A 24,572-nucleotide genomic window follows, 5' to 3' on the forward strand; every position below is an offset into this window, starting at 1 on the left:
CTAGACCAGCGCGTATTCGAACTGTCCCCTCTCCAATCCGTCTTTAGGATCAGACCACGATGAGGACGGCATGCTGCTGTAGGGGTCCAGGAGAATCCGGAAACACCGCACCAGCAGGAACACCAAAAACAGCAGCAGGAGCCCCACTAAACAAAGCGCCGCGATCTGCTCTGTGTCCGGAGCCAGCAGAAGCCCTGCCGTGGCCCCGGGGCCCGAGACGGGAGTCAGAGACTGCAGCTCGTACTCCATCAGAGGGCTTTCACTCATCTCCTCAGTTCAAAGATAAAGAGAGTCCGGTTTCTGAGGACCAGAGGATCCTGGTTTAAAGGATTAAAATCTCAATTGTTTCTCTTATACGGCAATGATATTAAATGGAGAGTAAATGGAGACACCTCCTGACAGGGTTATTATAGTTAACTAAAACTAAAATCATAAAATTTTACTTAAAATAACATAAAATTGAATTGAAAAAAAATATATATAAAAAACCTTGAACTTATCTCAGCTAGTTGCCAAGTCAACATTTCTCACTTAATTGAACTTTATATACTAAAATAACTAAACTTAAATATTTTATTCACTTTAAATCCATAAAAACCATGCTCATTATTTAAAATAAATTGAATTGAAATAAAATAAAATATAAACACATTATTCTTATTTTAATTCAGCTAGTTGCCAAAGCAACATTTCTTATTTAATTTAACTATTATTTCTGCCGCTACAAATGCGCCTCCTGCTGGCAGAGAATGAATGTGCATTTTTAATAAGCCTGTCTGCTGGTTTTGTTCAGACCAATGTGAAAATCAACCCATGTTTTTACGAGGCAAGCACGCAGTTGTAAATGTGAACCGGTGGATAGACTTCTAGAAATCTAAAAGACATGAAGATATATATTCATACGCTTTAAATTAATATAATAATATATACATTTCACTCATCCCTTTTCTTAAAAATGGTTTAAAGGCTAAAATGTGACGTTTATCATTTTATAACACTTTCTGTTTTGTGAAAACCTGTATCTGAACTGTAAATCATGTACTTTTATGGTTTAATGTTACCCTGCCCCACTCATATGGCCTATTAATTTTATTTGTGCAGATCCTCAGGGTAATAAAAAGCCTTACATTTTTTAAATTCCTGCAGGTACCCTGTAAATAGTGAAATAAAATCCCCTCCTAGATATTGTGTTTTGAAAATGTTTTGACTCCTATCCAACTTTCTACATTAAAAAAAATATTTTATGCAGGCTACTTAAATTCATTTTGTTCAAGCAAAATCTGCCTGCCAGAAGGGCTTCTAGGCATTTTGAAATGTGAGCCCTGTACTGCATGACAACTATTGTCTATTGTTCTTTCTCCTTTTGGGAGAAAAATCTGAGACAAAGTTGATGCTTGAATGCAATATTTGCTCTTACATTTGAAAGAGCAATAATATTTCCTCTAGAATAACCTGCCAATGTAAGCATGCCATCAGCAGTTACTTTACCTCACAAGTAGATGCAATGAGAAATCAGATCGATGCAACAGGATCGCCATACACAGAACGGCCGAAGCTCAATTATCAGAGGCAACAGTCTGCAGACTACATCCAGTCCTGTCCACATCATCAAGTGATCTCAGACAGACCTTGCACTGCTGTTTATATGGAGAGAAAACATGCTGTGACACACTAACTGCACACGCAGCTTAATTTTCAGGTGTCCGAGATAATTGCTGAAAGCTCAGACAGAGAAAAGCCGGAACGTAACAGGAAACGCCGCTCTGTGAATAAAGAGAAAGACGAAAATCTGGGTCGATCAGGATCTCAAAACATTGTGGATCAATAACGGCCACATAAAAGAGAAATAAATCAGGTCACCTCTTCAGCAGGGCATGAAAAGAGCAGATCCGTGAGGAATATTAAAGTGAACCGCTCTAGTAAAACTTAATTTCAAGGCCTGGTCGACAGCTCAGCACTCCGATGGGATGGTTTTCCCAGCGTTTCGTTCCATGTTCATACACAGTAAATACAGGCTCTGACCCCCTCTGACTTTATTAGGATGGGATTTGTGTGCTGACAGCTGATTCCTGTCCCAAAGACAGCGGAGTTAATAATAACTAAAGGATTAAGGGCAGGTCAAAGGACATCTATCCGCACAAATTTAGAAAAAAAGAGGAGGTCAGATAGAAACAACTTCAATAGAGGCACATCAACAGGACCATGAGGCTGATATATAACATGATACTAAGGATATTATACCATATCAAAAATATTATTTAGTGGCAGAATCAATCTCACTATATTAACCTGACTAGCTTAAAATTCAATCGTTCTTAAGGTTCTGGGCAGGTAGAAATACTTAAGGTAATTGTCACGGACTGCTGCTACTGTGTAGGAACGAGGAGACGAAGGAGCGAGGAGACATCGGAGAACATAGAAAATAGGATTTATTAACTCACACGTAGTACAGGAACCGACGGACGTTTAATACCAGACAGAGAAACTCAGAATAGGACTCACTATAAATACACAGGACTTGAGAGGGGATGACGAGACACACCTGGAACTAATGAAACACAATCATGACAGGAACGGGAAGGACCAGATAAGGGCAAGGAAGGCACATGCGGAGCAAAACACACACAAAACAAGGAACAGAGTCTGACAGTAATAACTGCACTTTTTTATTTTATTATTATTTTTGTTTTTATTTTAGTGTTGTGACAAATGTCACATTATATACATACATATATCAGAATCACAATGAGCTTATATATATAAATATATATATATATATATATATATACAGTGGGTACGGAAAGTATTCAGACCCCCTTCAATTTTTCTGTCAACAATTCTGTGTTTTTCTGTCAATATGGGGTGCTGTGTGTACATTAATGAGGAAAAAAAATTAACTTAAATGATTTTAGCAAATGGCTGCAATATAACAAAGAGTGAAAAATTGAAGGGGGTCTGAATACTTTCCGTACCCACTGTATATATATAATTTTTTTTTCTTTTTTTTTTCTCAAGGTTGTGAGAGTGACACACACACACACATATATTTCTTTTAAAATAAATGTATCTGAAAAAAATATGTAAAATCTGATTCAGTTTTGGGATGCCTGCAGGAAATATTGGGGCAAGAATATTTTATATAATAATTTTACGATACTTTCCCCTTTTTTTTTACAAATAGCTTTTCTCCTATCATCATAAATGTAAACGATCAGAAAAAGCGGTTGTGAAGGTTGTTATAGTTGCAGAAGGATATCCTGCAAGTGCAGAAATAGACAGATCAATAGCAGAGCTGATCGATCCACTCACAAACTATAGATAAATCATTGCTTGCTGTCTATGTACTTGACTGGAGCACCTCTGGATAAAAATATATATCGCTTATTAACAATAAACAGCAACCGACAGATTTACAGTCATATGAACTGCCTAATTATCATATTGTGTTGTCAGTTTTCAAGTTTATTACAGTACACATCCTTACAGAGGTAGTAAAATATTACATTATATATGTATATAACATTGGCTAGTTGTCACACTTTTACTACTTGAGTATTTCCAATGTTGGGTTAATGTTTGAGACTTCTGTAAAGACACTTACTAGAAAAACCTTTTGAACAACTGTCATATCGCTATGGATTTCAGGTACTCTTTAGGGGAGATGCTGCATGTTGTCTCAATATGGGGCAAGCTGTCACAATGGAAACCTTGTGTTTATTGACAATGATTTGGGAAAAAAGGCCTAATAGTCTCTAAAGAACATAGTCTGTATCTGTGCACAATACTGCATGTATTTAAAATTATATTACATTTGATATTTGCTATAAAAGCAAATAAAACTATTATTAAAAAATGGGAAATGTGTCATACAAAATATGTAACTTATTTTCGGCTAATAATGATATGTATAAAAATACACACATAAACGTGTGACAACTTGCCCCAGTCTTTACTGCTGCCAGATATGCTTTTTTTGCATTGCATTTCACACATCATCATCATATAATATCATATGTCAGTCTTGTTTTAAGGATGTTTAGATATTTTTTTACTGGAAAACTACTAATTTAAAATCTGCCTAGAAATGACTGACACCGATGTAGCTTACACTATGTTGATTTCAGTCATGATAATTGTCTGGATTTTGCTGTGCATTGATGAATCTCCTGTCTGATTTGATTTCTGAGCAATAATTCAGGTATTGTGTGTGTGTTCCTCCGGGAGCTGTGCTGCGGTCATATGGAAAACACAAAGGATCTGCTGTCATAAGTTTTTTTAGCTCAGAGTGAAACACCCAGGGCTCTGAGATACAGCTGACCCGAGTCCCATCTACAACTAATGAAATCTAACAGCGAATCTCCACTTTGCTACACACCTTAATCAGATTAGACGCCATATTGAATTTAACACGGATGAAAACGAGACTGTGAGTCCCAAATAACAGAGAACGTTCCCATAATGTTCCCAAACATTCTCAATACGTTTAATATTGGATGCTGCAGAACATTCAGAAATAACTTTTCATAACAGTTTCAAAATGATCGCATGTTCCTCTAACGTTTAAATAACCAAGAGAAAAAAAAAACATTCTTTAAATATAAAACTGGGTGTTTTAAACATTGAAAGAACATTCAAATGTAACATTCTCATAATGTTTTCAAAATGATAAAAGAGAATGTTCCTCTTTAATGTTCACATAACCAAGAAGAAATAATCTTAATACATTTAACTTTTGAACGTTTAAAAACATTTTGACATCATATTTTCACAACGTAATGGGAATGTTAGCAAAACATTCTTAAAACATATTTTTGTGAGCTGGGGTCCAATCTTTACAATGGCACGCACTTTATAAAGGTCCCAGTTTATAAAACTCACAACTTTCAAAACGTTATTTGTTTTATGGAGTTTTTGTCTAGTAAAAATTTTCGGAAAGACATTTCGTCAGCTTTTAATATTCTAAGAATGTTAAAATGTTGCTTTTTTCTTCTTGTGATTAGAAATGTTATTTATTTAAATGTTCTACTAACTGTATTTTCACCCGTCTGAATATTTATTTTTAATGTTCTAAGAATGTTAAAATGTCCAGTTTTCTTGTTGTGATTCTAACATTATTTAAAAGTTACAAAAACGTTCTTTACAACACTGTACTAAAATTATTTTTATCCAAAATATAAAGTTATTTGAATGTTTATTTCAATTTTTTTAAGAACGTTGGTCAGTTTTGTTGTCAAAATTAGAACGTTATTTAAAGGTTACAAAAACGCTCCTTACAACACTGTACTAACGTTATTTTTAATCAAAATATAACGTTATTTGAACGTTTATTGTTAATTTTCTAAGAACGTTATGTTCAGTTTTCTTGTCGTTATTAGAACGTTATTTAAAGGTTACAAAAACGTTCTTTACAACACTGTACTAAAATTATTTTTATCCAAAATATGTTATTTGAACGTTTATTTAAATTTTTTTAAGAACATTGGTCAGTTTTGTTGTCAAAATTAGAACGTTATTTAAAGGTTACAAAAGCATTCCTTACAACACTGTACTAACGTTATTTTTAATCAAAATATAATGTTATTTGAACGTTTATTTTTAATTTTCTAAGAATGTTATGTTCAGTTTTCTTGTCGTTATTAGAACGCTATTTAAAGGTTACAACAACTTTCCTTACAACACTGTTCTAACGTTATTTGAATGTTTATTTTTAATTTTCTTCGAATGTTATGTTCAGTTTTCTTGTCGTTATTAGAACGCTATTTAAAGGTTACAAAAACTTTCCTTACAACACTGTACTAACGTTATTTGAACGTTTATTTTTAATTTTCTTCGAATGTTATGTTCAGTTTTCTTGTCGTTATTAGAACGCTATTTAAAGGTTACAAAAACTTTCCTTACAACACTGTACTAACGTTATTTGAACGTTTATTTTTAATTTTCTTCGAATGTTATGTTCAGTTTTCTTGTCGTTATTAGAACGCTATTTAAAGGTTACAAAAACTTTCCTTACAACACTGTACTAACGTTATTTGAACGTTTATTTTTAATTTTCTTCGAATGTTATGTTCAGTTTTCTTGTCGTTATTAGAACGCTATTTAAAGGTTACAAAAACTTTCCTTACAACACTGTACTAACGTTATTTGAACGTTTATTTTTAATTTTCTTCGAATGTTATGTTCAGTTTTCTTGTCGTTATTAGAACGCTATTTAAAGGTTACAAAAATGTTTCTTAGAACGTTCAAAGTACAAATAACATCATAAGGACGTTGCCAGAATGTTGATCTCACAACGTTTTTCAAGTTATATGTATGTTCCATTAACATGACTTTAAGAATGTTTTGTCCTAACATTCACATAACGTTTTTAAAACGTTGTAAAAGTTATGAGACTGTTCCCTGTTGGCTGGGGAGCTGCATTAGCTGTGTGGTATTTTTATCGCACCCACTTACTAAACATGCTGACTGGGATCATCTAATGAGGAATCATGGTCAACATGTTCCAGAGACGATGCAGGAGTTGATGTGAACATCCTGTCAAACACAGCAGAAATTGCTTCACAACATGATGTGTTGTGCTGGAAGTGAAACTTTCTTCCACCAATAGAAACTAAATACAGAACAAACTATCCCTAATTACATGCATCTGTGCTGACACACTAAAAAATGGTGTAGGATTTACTGAGAAATGGCAAATAACACATTGAATTAAAGGGATAATTCACACAAAAATGACAATTCTGTCAAATTCTGTTTCAAACCTGTATGAGTTGCCGGTAGCCATTGACTTCCATAGTATTTTTTTCCATACCATGGAAGTCAATGGCTACCGGCAACTGTTTGATTAACATTCTTCAAAATATCTTCTATGTTCAGCAGAAGAAAGAAACTCATACAGGTTTGAAACAACATGAGGGTGAGTAAATGATTACATTTTTGGGTGAACTGTCCCTTTAATTGGTCAATTCTGAAGTAGAAAGAATGAAATATCGTCTTGTAAAACATGCTTTGTTTTATTCACAATTACAACTATTTACAACGATTTTTACATCACATAATGCATATTATAAAACAGCTATTAAAAAAAGGTTTTGAATAGTAGTTCAGCAGTGTATATCACTGCACAGCTACCATAGAGAACAACGATGAACCTTAGTTTACATGTCAAAACGATCTATAATTTGATATGGATAGAATAATGCTTTAATGTAAGTTTGTGTCCTTAACAATATCACATGCCCTCTATATAACACACATGCTGTGACAGCACAATATAAATGCAGTTCATTATCACAGTATCAATATTTGCCACAGTCTCAGCGGTCAAACTCTATTCAATTAAAGACCATTATAAGACAGAGAGTGAAGTGAAGGTATAAATAATACATGATGTTCAGTGGGTGTCTGTCTGCAATGATCCGCACATGTTAATATACACATTAAGAAATTAAATCTTTAAATCAAAATGTTTTTAATAACATGAATATATAACACTATAATTAAATGTATTTTCAGTTGGAACTGAAGTGTACAGTACGCTTATATCTGCAGCGTGAGCATTTCTGCATGAGTTCAGAGGACGGCACTGTCTGCATGTCAGCTGTCATTTTTATTGCATCTTTTCTCCCAAATGAATCACCAAAAATACACCATGCAGCAGCAGCAAAACCAGCCTTTCTTGTGCTGAAATACATGGGGTTTTGCATCAGATTGTCTGTCACTTCAGTTATTGACTATTATATAATTCCAAAACTGAGCTGCAGTAAACTTTAGGCTGTGTTTCACACAGATTCACTTAAGGAGAAAATTCTCTTATCAGATAAAAGCAACAGGATATAATACAGAGAGATGTACAGTATATGTTCATTCATTCTGAGCACTGGACCATAAAGGAACATTATAAACATCACAATACAGAATGAATGCACATGCAATGATCCTAAACTTCAGCTTGTTTTCAGTGTACATATTTTGCATAGAGTCCTTGCCTGTGACCTGCTGTGATCTGGGTCAAAGCCTGTGAGACCCAAAGCCCAGCGGTGTGAACCAGGAAAGCATTTTCACACTAATGTTTCCCGTCCAAACACACGTGAGCAAACACACTGATCATGCAACATGTATGGACAGACTGAAATATCTTGCAATGCAATCCCATTCTTAAACACTTTTATAAACAAGGTGCATTAACCAAGAAGCAAAACTGTGTGAGACTGTATGAGATTTCTTCCCATCTAACATGGAATGTTCTCAAAAAGTGATATCAATGTTAGGACAAAATGTTCTTAAAGTAATAGTTATGGAATGATCTTATAACTTTATTATATCTGATATGCATGCATATCACGGAGAGAAAACATTCCGAGATCAACATTCTCTCAAAGTCCTTATGATGTTATTTGCACTCGATGAATTTTCTAAGAAATGTTTTTTTTGTAACCTTTAAAAAAACAAAAAAAAACTGGACGTTTCAACATTTAGAAACATTACAAAACAATGTTTCCACATTGTTTTTATAACATAAATTTGTTACCTGGGTTTCTATTTGTATTTTTCAATTAAGCATTGAATGCATTATATTTTTTCTTATTTTCTTGCCATTTGTTGCAATAAAGCATATAACAAAACTGTTTACTTTTATGAACAATGTACAAGAATTAACATCAATTTAAAAAAGTATTATTAAAAAAAACTAATTCACTTCAATTATTTCCGTCAAAAATATGTTTAGATAGTTTTGAATATAAATATATTTGAATCCAAAACACATTCACTCTGACACTAAACACAGATCTAGTCTCATGTGTCATTGATTCCCTTTCTGAGGTGACTTTCTCATCATGTGACCTTCACGACTCTAAAGACAAGTCAATATAATTCCTCTATAAACTGGACGATGACAATGAATGAGCTCTACCAACCCGTGTCAACTTATTAAACATCATACAGCGCTCTTCACTGACTGAACCGATCACTCTTTTAAACTAGCTGTAAAACACAACCACAGTTCTGAATCCAGTATTGGAGGAATGTAACATGAGGAATATTTCATGTTCGTCAATGTCATGGTTCACCTTTCCATAATTTTATATTTCCCTAAAAAAACACATTTTTTGGTAAATACATAAATATATGAATAACCTCAAAAAAATAACACTTCAGGTTTAGGTTTTAGATTTCACTGATATAAAGAAAATAAAATGTAATTTTTTATTTTAAAAATGAAATAAAAATTTAAAACTAAATAAAATAGAAAATAACATTTTAGTAAATTTTCTTATATTTTTTTAAAATGTACAAAATTCAAACAATAAAATTAAATTAGAAAATTAAATAAATAAAAAATACAATTAAAATAAAATAAAAAATACAATTTAAAATAAAATTAAATAAATAAAAAATACAATTTAAAATAAAATAAAATAAATGTGTTTTAGGTTTATGCTTCAGGTTTCAATTTCACAGTTCAATTTCATGAACCCCACTTTCCATTAAGTTTATATTTCACTAATAAAAAGAAAATAAAATTTCCTAAATAAAATGTCTTTAATCAAATCAAATAAAATCAAATGTGTTAGGTTTTAGGTTTAAGCTTGGGTTTAACTTTAGGCTTTAGGTTAATTTCATAGTTCAATTTCACTAATAAAAAGAAAAAACTATTCTTTAAAACAGATATACATTTTATCATTAAATTTTTTTTTGCAATCAAATTAATACAAATAAAATAAAAACTACAGTTTGTGTCTATAATAGCACCACTAAATGTTTCCTGTTACTGCTTGACGTCCATCAGTCTCCATCGATCTGGTGCTGATGGTCTGTAGTTCAGGTGTCCTCAGCAGCTGTACTGAACACAGAGCAGTGAAGAAAGGCCGCAGGAGCTGCAGGTGCAAATGAATGAGAGAACATCAGATGACAGACACTCACAGCTTCATAAAAGCGTCTCTGAGGACGTCAATCCCCTGACAATCAGCCGAGAGACACAGATCTCTGAGAGCAGGTAGAACAGCACATCTATCTGATACAAGCCCTTAACAAGTCCATTACGTGGGTTATTAAAATGACAGCTCTGCCACATTTTACACCGAAAAAAAAGATGTCAAAATCACTTCATGTTCTAGATTCACGTGAGCTAATGCATGAGGGATTTGAGACGTCTTACCTCAAGTATATTTGGAATAATGTCGTATTCACATTGCCGCAGGATTCATTACCTTTGCCAAAGTTAAGATCTGCTCTGAGCATCTCTGCTAGGAATTAGATCATGTCCATCATATGTGTCTTAATACACCCTTTTAAAGAAATCATTCCTGACATGAAAAATGAAATTAGAAGCAAATCTTAATATTAAAGTACTCTGAACATATGATGTTCCCAGCAAGCAGGGAATGTTATCAGAAGGTTCTGGAAAGGTTATGAACAAACGTTCTTCCAGGAACGTTAATACAATGTTCCTTCAAAGTTATCTGGGCTTTAACAAAGCGTTAGCACAACATACATTTATATATTGTTCATAGAACGCTTTTTCCTGAAATATTACAGTTTTTTTTAATGTTACTGTTTGTTTTAGAATGTTTAGAGAACATTCACAAGTAACATTCTCATAATGTTCCCTTAAAGGTGGGGTAAGCGATTTTTCAAAAACACTTTAGAAAACCGATTCGGGCCGAATAGCAAAACAAACTTGTAGCCAATCAGCAGTAAGGGGCGTGTCTACTCATGATGTGGAGGAGAGCGCGTTCAGTGCACGGGACGGACATTAGCGAGCCGAGGAACAGAAAGATAGAGATGGCGGATAAAAAACAAAAGAGGAAAACGTCTGCGGAACGATAAGGCAAGAAGTAGGACCCGTGTAAATATCGGATCAGCTTTCCAGCTCTGAAGAGAACTCAAGGAGCGGAAGGCCTGCGATCGGACACAGACGTTGCTTTGTTTCTTCTCGATAGGTGAGTAACACCGTGTCTGCGCCGCAACAGCTAAAGTCTATCTAGCACACTGGACATGACAAAGCGACCGCTGAAAATCATTTGAAATTTGTGTCAATACGTCATGAATGGAACGCAGCAGCAGTTTTGCTTTGTTTCACAGAACTAATCGTTGCCTGGGTTGCGTACATATGTGTGGGGTGGAGCTATCAAAATAGGAGTGAGACACTTTTGGGGTAGGGGCATGTTTGTTTTGGTGATTTCAAATGTCAACATTGGCTACCAGAAATCGCTTACCCCACCTTTAACATTCCTATAACGTTTTTGTGGAATTTCGAACATTCACAGAACATTCAGAATTAACGTTTTTCTAACTGAATGAGAACGTTAACAAAACGTCCTTAGGACATAATTTTGCATGGGTTTCAGGATATACAGGGGTCATTCGACAGAAAAAAGGTGTTCCTCAGCAAAAAAAAAACAACTCATTGAGAATTCATCCTGACTGTGGCGTTCCAGAGAAAAGCAAACGCAACATAATAAGTGAAAAACATGCAGCTTCAACCCTTTCTGAGTACACTTGAGTACATGACACGCACACTACACCCTCTAGTGTCTGTCAGGAGAAACACACGTGTGTTGTACACTATGTGTTATATATGCATTATAACTGTTGGGGTCCTTTTCTGAGACCTAACTTGCTTGCAATTTAACCCTGTAAAGCCTTAATAATAATAAGATTTATTTTTTTTTTTTAATGGAATAGTTTATTGAAACTTTAGACAAAATCTAAAAAAAGTCTGCATTTGTGTTTTATGTCTGTATCTTTGTTACATCGGGCTTTCATGGCTCATATAGTCTGATATCGTGAGAATATGGAAGAAAAAAGAGACTCAAACTGAGGAAAAAAAATGCAATTTGGTGCAGATGCTGATATTCATATGCACAAAAAGTGATGAAATTCTGATGCTTGTAATGTAAATCAATGAGATCTTTATAACAGTACAGCAGACACTTACATAAAATGCTATAAATATAAATAAATATCTCCAATAATGTGTCTTAGTAAGATGAGATTTAAAAGATCCAAACATATAATGCAATGCAATCCAATGATGATCGAGAGATGAACAAATAAACGCTCCTCAAAAGCCTGATGATCAGATTTGAGACTCACATTTGAACAGGATCTTATGGAGAATCAAGTAAAGCCAAGCTGCTTCAGTTCAGTAAGTGTTCATCTGAAAATATTACTAAAGTTATTCTTATGTTTACTTGATAAAAATCAGTCAAGATTTGACAGCAGAAAGACACGTGAAGCTCAAGCTGAAGGTGTACATTTGTACAGTTACACTAACAAAGCTTTGACTGGATAAAATACTCTAAACGATCAATCAGAAGGCATGGAGGAGATTGTGTGTGAAACCGGTTTAACAGCGAAGTTTTCATCATGTTGATCATTAGAGGCCTTGTTTGATACAGTCGGTTTTATAGGGTTAATCTAACTGCTGTCCAGGAGAAACAATCTCATTTGTGATTTTTCTTGCAGTTTTACAGTTTGTCTGTTACAGACACACACTTCAGTTATTTCTTTTGTTAAGAGAGAAACTCTTCTGTCGTTGTTTTGCATTGAGTCATGTGACGGAATCTAAATCAAGCCTTCATTTGCATGTTACCATGGGAAGTGATGTGACTCACGCACCTCGACAACAGTCTCTCACAATCATCCCAGAATCGTCCTCAAAACCTCAGATGTCTTCACACTCAACGCTCTTATGAAGTGGCTCAAATGATGCACGATGCTTGAGTCTTCAGGAACATACAAAAGGCATCACTTTGGATAAAAGCATCTGCCAAACACATACAGTGAATGCAAGCATTTTGCCAAGCTGCTTAAAAATATGAATGTTTCCAGCTAAAACTCTGACATTTTCTTCGGATTAGTTCATGCATTGCAGCTTTGTAGCTCTAGGAAAATGTTGAAAACCAAACTCCAAAAACCCAAATCACTAACCATATTAGTATATGATATATGTGTCGTCTTCACACTGCTGGGAAGCTTATTCAGCAGTTACACCTCACTTCCTGTCTGTACAGGAAACAGTGGGGTCATGGAAGGTCGGCTCACATATTTCCTCCAGGCCTCTGATTCCTCCAATGCTTGGCTCCCTCTCTGAGCTTGCTGATGTTCCCCATTATCTTGTAGTTTGCTCATGTGAGTCCATAGATTCTCCCAGGAAGCCTTTCAGAGACTCTTCATTTGGCAAAAACAGCAGCGCTAAACAGAGAGGAAGAGAGTTTCATGACCACAGACAAAAGTGCCTTTCTGTTGCGTGCAAAACAAATAAATAAATACAAATAAAATACAATTCAATGAATAAACAACAAACAAATAAAAAAGCAATTATTATGAATAAATAAATAAATTAAAAAATACAAATATAAAAAGCAATAAAATAAAAAAATACATAAAAATAAATACATTAATTAATTACAAATAAAAATACATAAATAAAAATACAATTCATTAAAAATAAAAGAAATAAGATTTTAAAAATTCATAAATAAAAAATAATTAATTACTGAAATATTTAAATAAATAAACATTATAAAGTGTTTCTTTATTTGTCTACTAATAATATAATTTCAACCATATCTCAAATTACAAATTGTGATTAATAGCATTCTTTGATGTAAATTACATTTGAACATTTCTATATGTTTTTTCTGTATATTTTTCCTTCTATACTAAGGCTGATTATCACCCAATTAAATAATATTTCAAACTTCTTGCGTAATCTGACAAAACTGTTTAGCTGGAATTGACACACAATAAAAACGCTCTTCTCAAATAACATTTACCTTGATATTCATTCCCATATTTCATCCCAAGCTTTTTACTGACACTTTTGTAAGCTTCTGAGAGAGAGAAAAAACTTTATTAAATTGTTGTTGGAAATGAGGGATGGTTGTAATCTCTGCGAAACTGAATAAAACTGCAATGTGAATGTTTATTGTAATAATAATAAATATTTTAATATTTATATCGTAAAATTCTGATCTATTTTCATATTTTAAGATTAAACGTCTAATAAAAACAATACATCAAGTAGCAAAAATAAATGATGAAAGCACAAAAGTGAACAAGACCATTAAACTACAGAAATAGTTAGCTTGAAAAACAAAAACAACCCCTGGGACATGACAGTGGGTGTAGCTAAAGAAACCCCAGATATCTTGTGATAAAGAGAGTGTAAACACACACACACACACACACACACACACACACACACACACACAGCTGCGGTAATATCTATCCAGCAGGGCAGCGGTGTTTCTAGCGCCCTCTGGCGGCCGCGGAGCTCCAGAGCTGAGCTGCGGGACTCCTCCCCTAATGCAGACCGAGCAGATCGCTCTTCCTGCGGTGTGACAGCAGCAGCGGCGGCGGCGGCGGCACTGGCGCATTGTGTGTCTTTAATATTCATTTGATTCTTTTCTTCTCACACTGAGTTATTAATACATCATCATCTGATTTCCCTCCCTCTGGACGGACTGCAGGACGGAGCGGCTTCTCTACAATGGCCAACAGAGATGATGAATACGATTTCTTGTTCAAAGGTAAATTCTGCATTCCCTCACACAGAGCAGAGGAGTAATCATTAATAACCCATCCATTATTCCAGATCTGACAAGCAATCTTAGAGCCTGTTGTATCAGGAAACGTCTTTCGCAGCGGCACCCGTCTGAAAGCATGGCATAAATAACAGGCTTTGAGACAGAAACTCCCGCAGAGGCATCCACACACATCCATCGATCAGTGAAACATCTGTTTGCGATGGCCTGAATGCTTGCACACGGGATATACCAGGGCCTGGATGATGGGGATTTAGCATGCATTAAATATATGAGCCTGAAATGAGATGCAGCCCTCCATTGAGTTCATGTTCTCATTTAAGATAAAAACAAAAAACGGGTGCTGGTTCATTTTGCACTGCGATCTAATGCTTTCTAGTGATTATAACAGCTAAAACGTTCACTAACGTGAGTAAATGTCATGTAAATGTTGGAACAAATAGGCCTATTCTTAAAATTCTGTCTATGGAACGTCCTTGTGACATTATTAATATTTGATACGTTCTCGTAATGTTGAGAGGAAACGTTCTTAGAACATTGTTTTCGGAACGTCCTTATGATGTTACTAGTATGTTCTCAGGACTATGTTCAGGAACGTTTTTCAGTAATAACAATAGAACGTTTCAAGGTGACAGAATGGAATGTTTCTCTAACGTTCGTATAACCAAGAAGAAACGTTCGTAATACATTAAAAAGAAACGTTCTTTTAATATAAAAATGGGTGTTTTAAACGTTGAGAGAACATTCAAATGTAACATTCTCATGATATTTTCAAAATAATAGAATTAAATGTTCCTCTAACGTTCACATATCATCAATGTTGGGGAAAGTTACTTTTAAAAGTAATGCGTTACAATATTGCGTTACTCCATAAAAAAGTAACTAATTACGTTACTTAGTTACTTTTTATGGAAAGTAATGTGTTACTTTACTAGTTACTTGAAAAAAGTAATCTGATTACGTAACTTGCGTTACTTGTAATGCGTTACCCCCAACACTGCACATATCTAAGAAGAAATAATAACACATAAAAAAAACATTCAGAAATAACATTTTATAATGTTTTCAAAACAGTAGAATGGAATGTTCCGCTAACATTCACATTCAACCAAGAAAAACATTATTTAAATATAAAAATGGGTGTTTTAAACGTTGAGAGAACATTCAAATGTAACATTCTCAGAATTAAAAGGCTACAATGAAATGCTCCTCTAACGTTATCATAACTAAGAAAAAACGTTCTTTAGATATTAAAAAATGGGTGTTTTAAATGTTGAGAGAACATTCAAAAATCCTCATAATGTTTCTGTAACGTTCACACAATAAAGAAGAAATGTTCTTAATACGTTAAGAAACTGGGAAAACTGAAAAAAAAAACAATAATTCATAACTTCATGGGAATGTTAGCACAACATTCATAGAACATATTTTTGTTAGCTGGGTAGGATCGCGGCAAATTTAAAAATAGCATGCGTGATAATAAAGAGGCGACATGCTGATGTTCTGTCCTGCAGCTGATTCGTTACTGATTGTATCACGGCACCTGATCAAAGTCTGACGCGGCAAATCTGTGACATTCCATTTTCACAAAATCAGCATAATGTGAGGATCAAAGTTCGACTTGACTTCCGAGTAAGATGACGTGAGGATATCAGCCCGAGCCGAAGGAACTCAATGCAAACACGTTCACAGCTTTAAAGGAAAACGAAAACTGTGCCATCCTTTACTGACCTTGTTTTATACATGAAACACAACATGTTGTTTTGTAGACTGTCTGAGCCATAATGAAAGTGGAAGGCCACTGGGGGTGTTGAACTCCAAAAATGGACATTACAAGTAGTCCATACAACTATTTATATTCCAGATCTTATATGGGAATCAGATCTTGAGTAATGGGCCTTCAAAACCAAGAAAGAGAGAACGAGAGTTCAAAATGAACTTTTGGTTACACTTGTCAATGATAACTGAATTGAGAAAATTGACCAACCACTGATATTTTCTTACTGGTCATTAAACTGGCATAATATTGCATTATTCTTATGTATATACAGGGGGAGGACAAAATAATGTGAACAGCCATTATTATAGGGGTTAATGTCATTTTTGCAGGCTACAGTGAAAGCATAAACATTGTGATTATCTTTTTTTCTATTCGTTATCTATATTCTCTATTTTTTATTATGACAGTGGGATTATTTACCTGTTTTCCTTTCATATTTTATCTCTGTCTCAGATTCGCCAGGATGCAGTTCCTCATATTTTGGTGGCTTAAATCTTTAATTATTGTGTAAGCTAGGTGTTTTTGAATGAATTATTGGCTTGACTCAAAGAATATTTACCGTTTTGGTATGTTTATGCGCTCTACTATTCAAAAGTTTGGGGTTTTTGAAAGAAGTCTCTTCTGCTCAACAAAGCTGTATGTATTTAATCAAAAATACAGTAAAAACAGTAAAATTGTGAAATATTATTACAATTTCAAACAGCTGTTTTCAATGTGAATATATATTAAACTGTAATTTATTTCTGTGATGCGCAGCTGTATTTTCAGCATCAGTCTTCAGTGTCACATGATCTTCAGAAATCATTCTAATATGCTGATTTGCTGCTCAAGAAACATTTCTGATTATTATCAATGTTGAAAACAGTCGTGCTGCACAATATTTTTGTGGAAACCGTGATATATTTAATTTTTCAGGATTCACAGATGAATAGAAAGTTTAAAAGAACTGCATTTATTTGAAGTAGAAATCTTTTATAACATTATAAATGTCTTTACTGTCACTTTTGAGCAATTTAATGCATCCTTGGTATTTAAAAGTATTAATTTATTAAAAAAAAAAAAAGTTTTACTGAACACAAATGAAATGCTGCTCTCAGTGGTTCTCATCGGAGATTCGGGCGTCGGGAAGAGTAACCTGCTGTCGCGCTTCACACGGAACGAGTTCAATCTGGAGAGCAAGAGCACGATAGGAGTGGAGTTCGCCACCAGGAGCATCCAGGTGGACGGCAAGACGATAAAAGCGCAGATCTGGGATACGGCAGGGCAGGAGCGGTACAGGGCCATCACCTCTGCGTGAGTACAGTCATAAATACAACCACATATACTGTAATACTGAGTGATTACCATTTAGTATTGCGTTATTTACACAGTACTTCAAAGAATACCACAGTTCTACCCAGTGCAATTTCAGTATCATTGATGCACTATTATAGTTTTGATTAATATTTAGAAATAGAATTTGTAAAAAAAAAAAAAATTTAATTTTGATTTGAAAGTTTTAGTAATTTTGTTGTGTATTTTTGTCATTTTTATTTGTCATTTCAAGTTTTTATTTATTTTTAGTGCAAATTTTAGGTTTTGTTATGTTTGTACACCAAGTTAAACTAAACGAAAATGAAAAATGTCGCTGATTAAAATTGAGCTGAAATAAAATTAATTTAAGTTTCTTTGTATTTTATTATATTTCAGTTAAAGTTTATTTTGTTTCAAGTAATGACTTTTTATGGTTTTAGTTTTAGTGAACTATAATAACTAACCCTGGTTCTACTTTTTCTTAGTAATTCTTATGCAAGAAAAGATAAAGACACAAGTAGGCCTATATATAAGTTAAACGTAACAAATATGCCACAATATAAAATAATTTGCATTTGTGGCTGTTGATAAGTGAACAGATGTGGTTTTGGTTCCCCATTCCTAAAATAACATTTGCATCCTTCACCTCAGCCATTTATTTTTATTTTCATCTTTCAGCCATTGTATTTTTTATTAGTGTTGGCAATGTGATCAAACCTCTAACTGAGCAATAGTCATTTTTGTTAATTTGTTAAAATATAAATATTAGATGAAAAACTACAACTAAACTAAATAAACTAAACTAAAATTATTAACTATTTAATTTTGATTTGAAAGTTTTAGTAATTTTGTTGTGTATTTTTGTCATTTTTATTTGTCATTTCAAGTTTTTATTTATTTTTAGTGCAAATTTTAGGTTTTGTTATGTTTGTACACCAAGTTAAACTAAACGAAAATGAAAAATGTCGCTGATTAAAATTGAGCTGAAATAAAATTAATTTAAGTTTCTTTGTATTTTATTATATTTCAGTTAAAGTTTATTTTGTTTCAAGTAATGACTTTTTATGGTTTTAGTTTTAGTGAACTATAATAACTAACCCTGGTTCTACTTTTTCTTAGTAATTCTTATGCAAGAAAAGATAAAGACACAAGTAGGCCTATATATAAGTTAAACGTAACAAATATGCCACAATATAAAATAATTTGCATTTGTGGCTGTTGATAAGTGAACAGATGTGGTTTTGGTTCCCCATTCCTAAAATAACATTTGCATCCTTCACCTCAGCCATTTATTTTTATTTTCATCTTTCAGCCATTGTATTTTTTATTAGTGTTGGCAATGTGATCAAACCTCTAACTGAGCAATAGTCATTTTTGTTAATTTGTTAAAATATAAATATTAGATGAAAAACTACAACTAAACTAAATAAACTAAACTAAAATTATTAACTAAATATTTTTTTTTATTAAATGTATTTACTAAGTAAATGAAATAAAAACTAAAACTAAATGAAAATAAGCAACTAATTGAAATAATTTGCCAAGTTAGCATTGCTAAAAATGTAATTAAATAAAATATAAAATACAATTTATTTACGAACTAAATTACATAAAAAGTAAAACTGAACTACAGCTAAAACTATGAGCAATAGTGATGGTGAAAGCAGGGTTATAATTGTAAACTAAAACTATTAAAAACATTTTTGTTAATTTGTTAAAATATGAATATTACATGGAAAAAACACATGAAAAAAGGAATGTTGCCTTGGCAACCACCTGAAATAAGTTTCCAAGGCAACATTGCTAAAATTACTAACTAACTAAATAAATAAAAAATAATTTAATAAAATGTATTAACTAAATAAATAAAATAAAAACTAAATCTGAACTCTAACTATAAGTAATAGTGATAGTGAGAGCATGGTTATTATTGCTAACTAAAAGAAAAACTATTAAAAACATGTTTTTAAAATATAAATGTTAGCTAAAAACTAAAATTAAACAAAAAAGCAGTGAACAAACTGAAAAAGGTTGCCAAGGCAACACTGCTAAAATTAAAGAAAATAAAGTACAATTTATTTAATAAAAGTAAAACTATTCAAAACATTTATTATTTTTAAAAAATATAAATATTACATGAAAAACAACATCTAAACAAAAATTGTTGCCAAGGCAACATTGCTAAAATGAAATAAAATGAACAATAAAGTTACATTTATTTACTAACTAAATGAAATAAATAAAACTGAACTAAAACTAAAACTGTGAGCAATAGAAATAGTGACGTTTGATATTTTGGCTCAAACTGTGGTTATGGTTTTCTGACGTGTGCAGGTATTATCGTGGCGCGGTCGGCGCGCTGCTGGTGTACGACATCGCCAAACATCTGACCTATGAGAACGTGGAGCGCTGGCTGAAGGAGCTGCGAGATCACGCCGACAACAACATCGTCATCATGCTGGTGGGGAACAAGAGCGACCTGCGCCACCTGAGAGCCGTTCCCACCGACGAGGCGCGCGCTTTCGCAGGTACAGCCAACCCTAGAGACATCGCACGACAGTCCTCTGAAGAGCTGAGGAGGAAAACTGCTGCTCCTTTTGTTTGTCTGATTTATGTAGGCATAATGCAAAGCTGTGGAGAATTACAGAGTATTTTAGACCATTAAAGGAATAGTTCAACCAAAAAATGAAAACTAAAACGTCGTCATCCTCAGGCCATCCAAGATGTAGATGAGTGTGTTTCTTCATCAGATTTGGAGAAATGTAGCAGTGCATCTCTTGCTCAGCAATGGATGCTCTGCAGTGAATGGGTGCCGTCAGAATGAGAGTCCAAACAGCTGATAAAAACCAGTCTCATTTATAGACCTGTATAACTTCTGCATGGAAGTTTATATCTATTGCATATTAAAAATTCTGGTAATTGCATTAGTCAAACCTCAGTGAGGTTTGTTTGTGGACAGCTCAGAATCTGAACCCTTCAGAACAAAGCCTGCCGCCAAAATAATGACTGAACTGTTTTCAACATGGATAATAATCAGAAATGTTTCTTGAGCAGCAAATCAGCATATTAGAATGATTTCTGAAGATCATGTGACACTGAAGACTGGAGTAATGATGCTGAAAATTCAGCTTTGATCACAGAAATAAATTACAGTTTAACAGATATTCACATAGAAAACAGGAAAAGATAAAGACACAAGTAGGCCTATATATAAGTTAAACGTAACAAATATGCCACAATATAAAATAATTTGCATTTGTGGCTGTTGATAAGTGAACAGATGTGGTTTTGGTTCCCCATTCCTAAAATAACATTTGCATCCTTCACCTCAGCCATTTATTTTTATTTTCATCTTTCAGCCATTGTATTTTTTATTAGTGTTGGCAATGTGATCAAACCTCTAACTGAGCAATAGTCATTTTTGTTAATTTGTTAAAATATAAATATTAGATGAAAAACTACAACTAAACTAAATAAACTAAACTAAAATTATTAACTAAATATTTTTTTTTATTAAATGTATTTACTAAGTAAATGAAATAAAAACTAAAACTAAATGAAAATAAGCAACTAATTGAAATAATTTGCCAAGTTAGCATTGCTAAAAATGTAATTAAATAAAATATAAAATACAATTTATTTACGAACTAAATTACATAAAAAGTAAAACTGAACTACAGCTAAAACTATGAGCAATAGTGATGGTGAAAGCAGGGTTATAATTGTAAACTAAAACTATTAAAAACATTTTTGTTAATTTGTTAAAATATGAATATTACATGGAAAAAACACATGAAAAAAGGAATGTTGCCTTGGCAACCACCTGAAATAAGTTTCCAAGGCAACATTGCTAAAATTACTAACTAACTAAATAAATAAAAAATAATTTAATAAAATGTATTAACTAAATAAATAAAATAAAAACTAAATCTGAACTCTAACTATAAGTAATAGTGATAGTGAGAGCATGGTTATTATTGCTAACTAAAAGAAAAACTATTAAAAACATGTTTTTAAAATATAAATGTTAGCTAAAAACTAAAATTAAACAAAAAAGCAGTGAACAAACTGAAAAAGGTTGCCAAGGCAACACTGCTAAAATTAAAGAAAATAAAGTACAATTTATTTAATAAAAGTAAAACTATTCAAAACATTTATTATTTTTAAAAAATATAAATATTACATGAAAAACAACATCTAAACAAAAATTGTTGCCAAGGCAACATTGCTAAAATGAAATAAAATGAACAATAAAGTTACATTTATTTACTAACTAAATGAAATAAATAAAACTGAACTAAAACTAAAACTGTGAGCAATAGAAATAGTGACGTTTGATATTTTGGCTCAAACTGTGGTTATGGTTTTCTGACGTGTGCAGGTATTATCGTGGCGCGGTCGGCGCGCTGCTGGTGTACGACATCGCCAAACATCTGACCTATGAGAACGTGGAGCGCTGGCTGAAGGAGCTGCGAGATCACGCCGACAACAACATCGTCATCATGCTGGTGGGGAACAAGAGCGACCTGCGCCACCTGAGAGCCGTTCCCACCGACGAGGCGCGCGCTTTCGCAGGTACAGCCAACCCTAGAGACATCGCACGACAGTCCTCTGAAGAGCTGAGGAGGAAAACTGCTGCTCCTTTTGTTTGTCTGATTTATGTAGGCATAATGCAAAGCTGTGGAGAATTACAGAGTATTTTAGACCATTAAAGGAATAGTTCAACCAAAAAATGAAAACTAAAACGTCGTCATCCTCAGGCCATCCAAGATGTAGATGAGTGTGTTTCTTCATCAGATTTGGAGAAATGTAGCAGTGCATCTCTTGCTCAGCAATGGATGCTCTGCAGTGAATGGGTGCCGTCAGAATGAGAGTCCAAACAGCTGATAAAAACCAGTCTCATTTATAGACCTGTATAACTTCTGCATGGAAGTTTATATCTATTGCATATTAAAAATTCTGGTAATTGCATTAGTCAAACCTCAGTGAGGTTTGTTTGTGGACAGCTCAGAATCTGAACCCTTCAGAACAAAGCCTGCCGCCAAAATAATGACTGAACTGTTTTCAACATGGATAATAATCAGAAATGTTTCTTGAGCAGCAAATCAGCATATTAGAATGATTTCTGAAGATCATGTGACACTGAAGACTGGAGTAATGATGCTGAAAATTCAGCTTTGATCACAGAAATAAATTACAGTTTAACAGATATTCACATAGAAAACAGCTGTTTGAAATTGTAATAATATTTCACAGTTTTTACTGTATTTTTGATCAAATAAATGCAGCCTTGGTGAGCAGAATAGACGTCTTCCAAAAGCAGTCAAATTGATGCATGCAATTGAATTTGCACAGAAATTCATTCCGCTCATGTCTTGTGAACAAGCTTCGCTCTGCATGAAGGTTTATGTTGTCAGTGGATATTTTTAAGAGCAGGGGATATTAAACACCTTCTGTTTGCTTCCAGAGAAAAATAACCTGTCATTCATCGAGACGTCCGCTCTGGATTCGACTAACGTGGAGGAGGCCTTCAAGAACATCCTAACAGGTACAGACCCATATAACCATCATTCTAGTCAAACGCTTCCTCACAGTAGCAATAAACCAACTAACATGATTCCCATGACAGCTACAGTGGCGTCTTATGTAACTTTAAAAGTGCAGCATCTGGCATCTGGTAAGCTGCGATTGCCTGCCAGGAATTATGGGGATTTTAGAGAGATGCGTTAGATTGGGGTGTAAATATTCACACTTACAATGAAGCCATTTCATAATCATTCTCTACTAGATGATGTAATGCAGCATCAAATCTAAAATTCAGTGTATTTTCAGTGTATTTTGATATATTATTATAAAAAAAAAAAAAGGATAAATTGGAGGGACAAATTTTATATTCATTGGACGTAATACACAGAGAGCAGGGTTATTATTATTAAAACAAACATTTTTGTGAATTGAAATAAAGCAGAAATAAATAAAACCAAAATATTTGATGAAAAACTTAAAGCAAAATAAATAAGTTGAAGTTGAAGTATATATAATATGAAGAAATATATAAAAACCGAAATACTGAAAATATATATAATATGAAGAAATATATTAAAAAAATTAATAAAAATTAATTGAATTATCAAGTGCATGTCATATTTCATAAAGAAACTGAATCCTGTTTTAAGATTTTACTTTTTTCCCCTTGCAATAGTACCCTCAATTTCTCATTATGGTAAAGCAAAAAATAAATCAATAAATAATACTGCTGTGAAAAAGTGAAAAAAACAACAAAAAAAACAACAAAAAAAACAAATATATATATTTGATATATATCCGGTGACCCGGCCGCTCAGCGGTGGTACAGGAGCTGTGGCGACGGGACGTGACGTCTCCGTTCCCTCCTTCAGGGAACGAGGGTTACATACGTAACCGAGACATTCCCTTTCAGTCGGTCACTCTCGACGTCACGTCGGATGACCGACGAATTGGGATCCTACCAAAAGGCCACAGCTACCGCCCCTTCCAGTGTCCTGTGGAAGCCACCTGCGCCCCTACTTTTTGGCGTAGGCCAGGGCTTGCACAATAGGACCAGCTACTGCTACTATGGCACTACCCACTGAGTAAGACTGGATAACACTGGGAAAACGTACCCGTTCTACTTGGAACAGGGACGTTACGGAAGCTGCAACCTTCCCGAAGGAGGTTTCGGAAGCAGTACACATATGGACATCCCTTAGGTGGATATGAAAAAATGGAGGTGATTGTAACCCTCTTGGAATGGCAGAAGTCTGCCGGGGAAACACGGGCTCAAGGCTATACCGTGGACTTTACACATATGGGATCCACTTAGGTCTTACATATGGAACCCAGCCTTCTACCGGTTCTCGAGGATTCAACGAGTGAAGGCCTGGTGCCGGACGCTCCGCCACGTCTGGCTGCCGAGGGGACGGAGGAGC

The 24,572-nt window shown here is 33.9% G+C and overlaps 2 protein-coding genes across 2 annotated transcripts in view; one reads left to right on the plus strand and one right to left on the minus strand.

Annotated features, from left to right (window-relative positions):
- Window positions 1–267, minus strand: LOC107660392 (cortexin-2-like). The gene has a single exon (XM_016449673.1). It carries the CDS (start codon window positions 265–267, stop codon window positions 1–3), a length of 267 nt encoding a protein of 88 aa, XP_016305159.1.
- Window positions 268–14,302: 14,035 nt separating this feature from the next.
- The window catches only part of LOC107660390 (ras-related protein Rab-11B), a 13,090-nt gene continuing 2,820 nt past the window's right edge, over window positions 14,303–24,572 (plus strand). The window contains exons 1-4 of the mRNA XM_016449670.1: window positions 14,303–14,537; window positions 17,430–17,625; window positions 19,960–20,153; window positions 23,093–23,173. Coding sequence (XP_016305156.1) covers window positions 14,498–14,537; window positions 17,430–17,625; window positions 19,960–20,153; window positions 23,093–23,173 — 511 coding nt within the window. The 5' untranslated portion in view covers window positions 14,303–14,497. The remainder of the gene's footprint in view (window positions 14,538–17,429; window positions 17,626–19,959; window positions 20,154–23,092; window positions 23,174–24,572) is intronic.

This window comes from Sinocyclocheilus anshuiensis, unplaced genomic scaffold (genome assembly GCF_001515605.1).
Source record: "Sinocyclocheilus anshuiensis isolate Anshui unplaced genomic scaffold, SAMN03320099.WGS_v1.1 scaffold1433, whole genome shotgun sequence".
Classification (NCBI taxonomy): Eukaryota; Metazoa; Chordata; class Actinopteri; order Cypriniformes; family Cyprinidae; genus Sinocyclocheilus; species Sinocyclocheilus anshuiensis.

What these genes read in the sequence shown, in the direction of transcription:
- LOC107660392 (XM_016449673.1), bottom strand. Translation starts at nt 267, where the DNA reads ATGAGTGAAAGCCCTCTGATGGAGTACGAGCTGCAGTCTCTGACTCCC.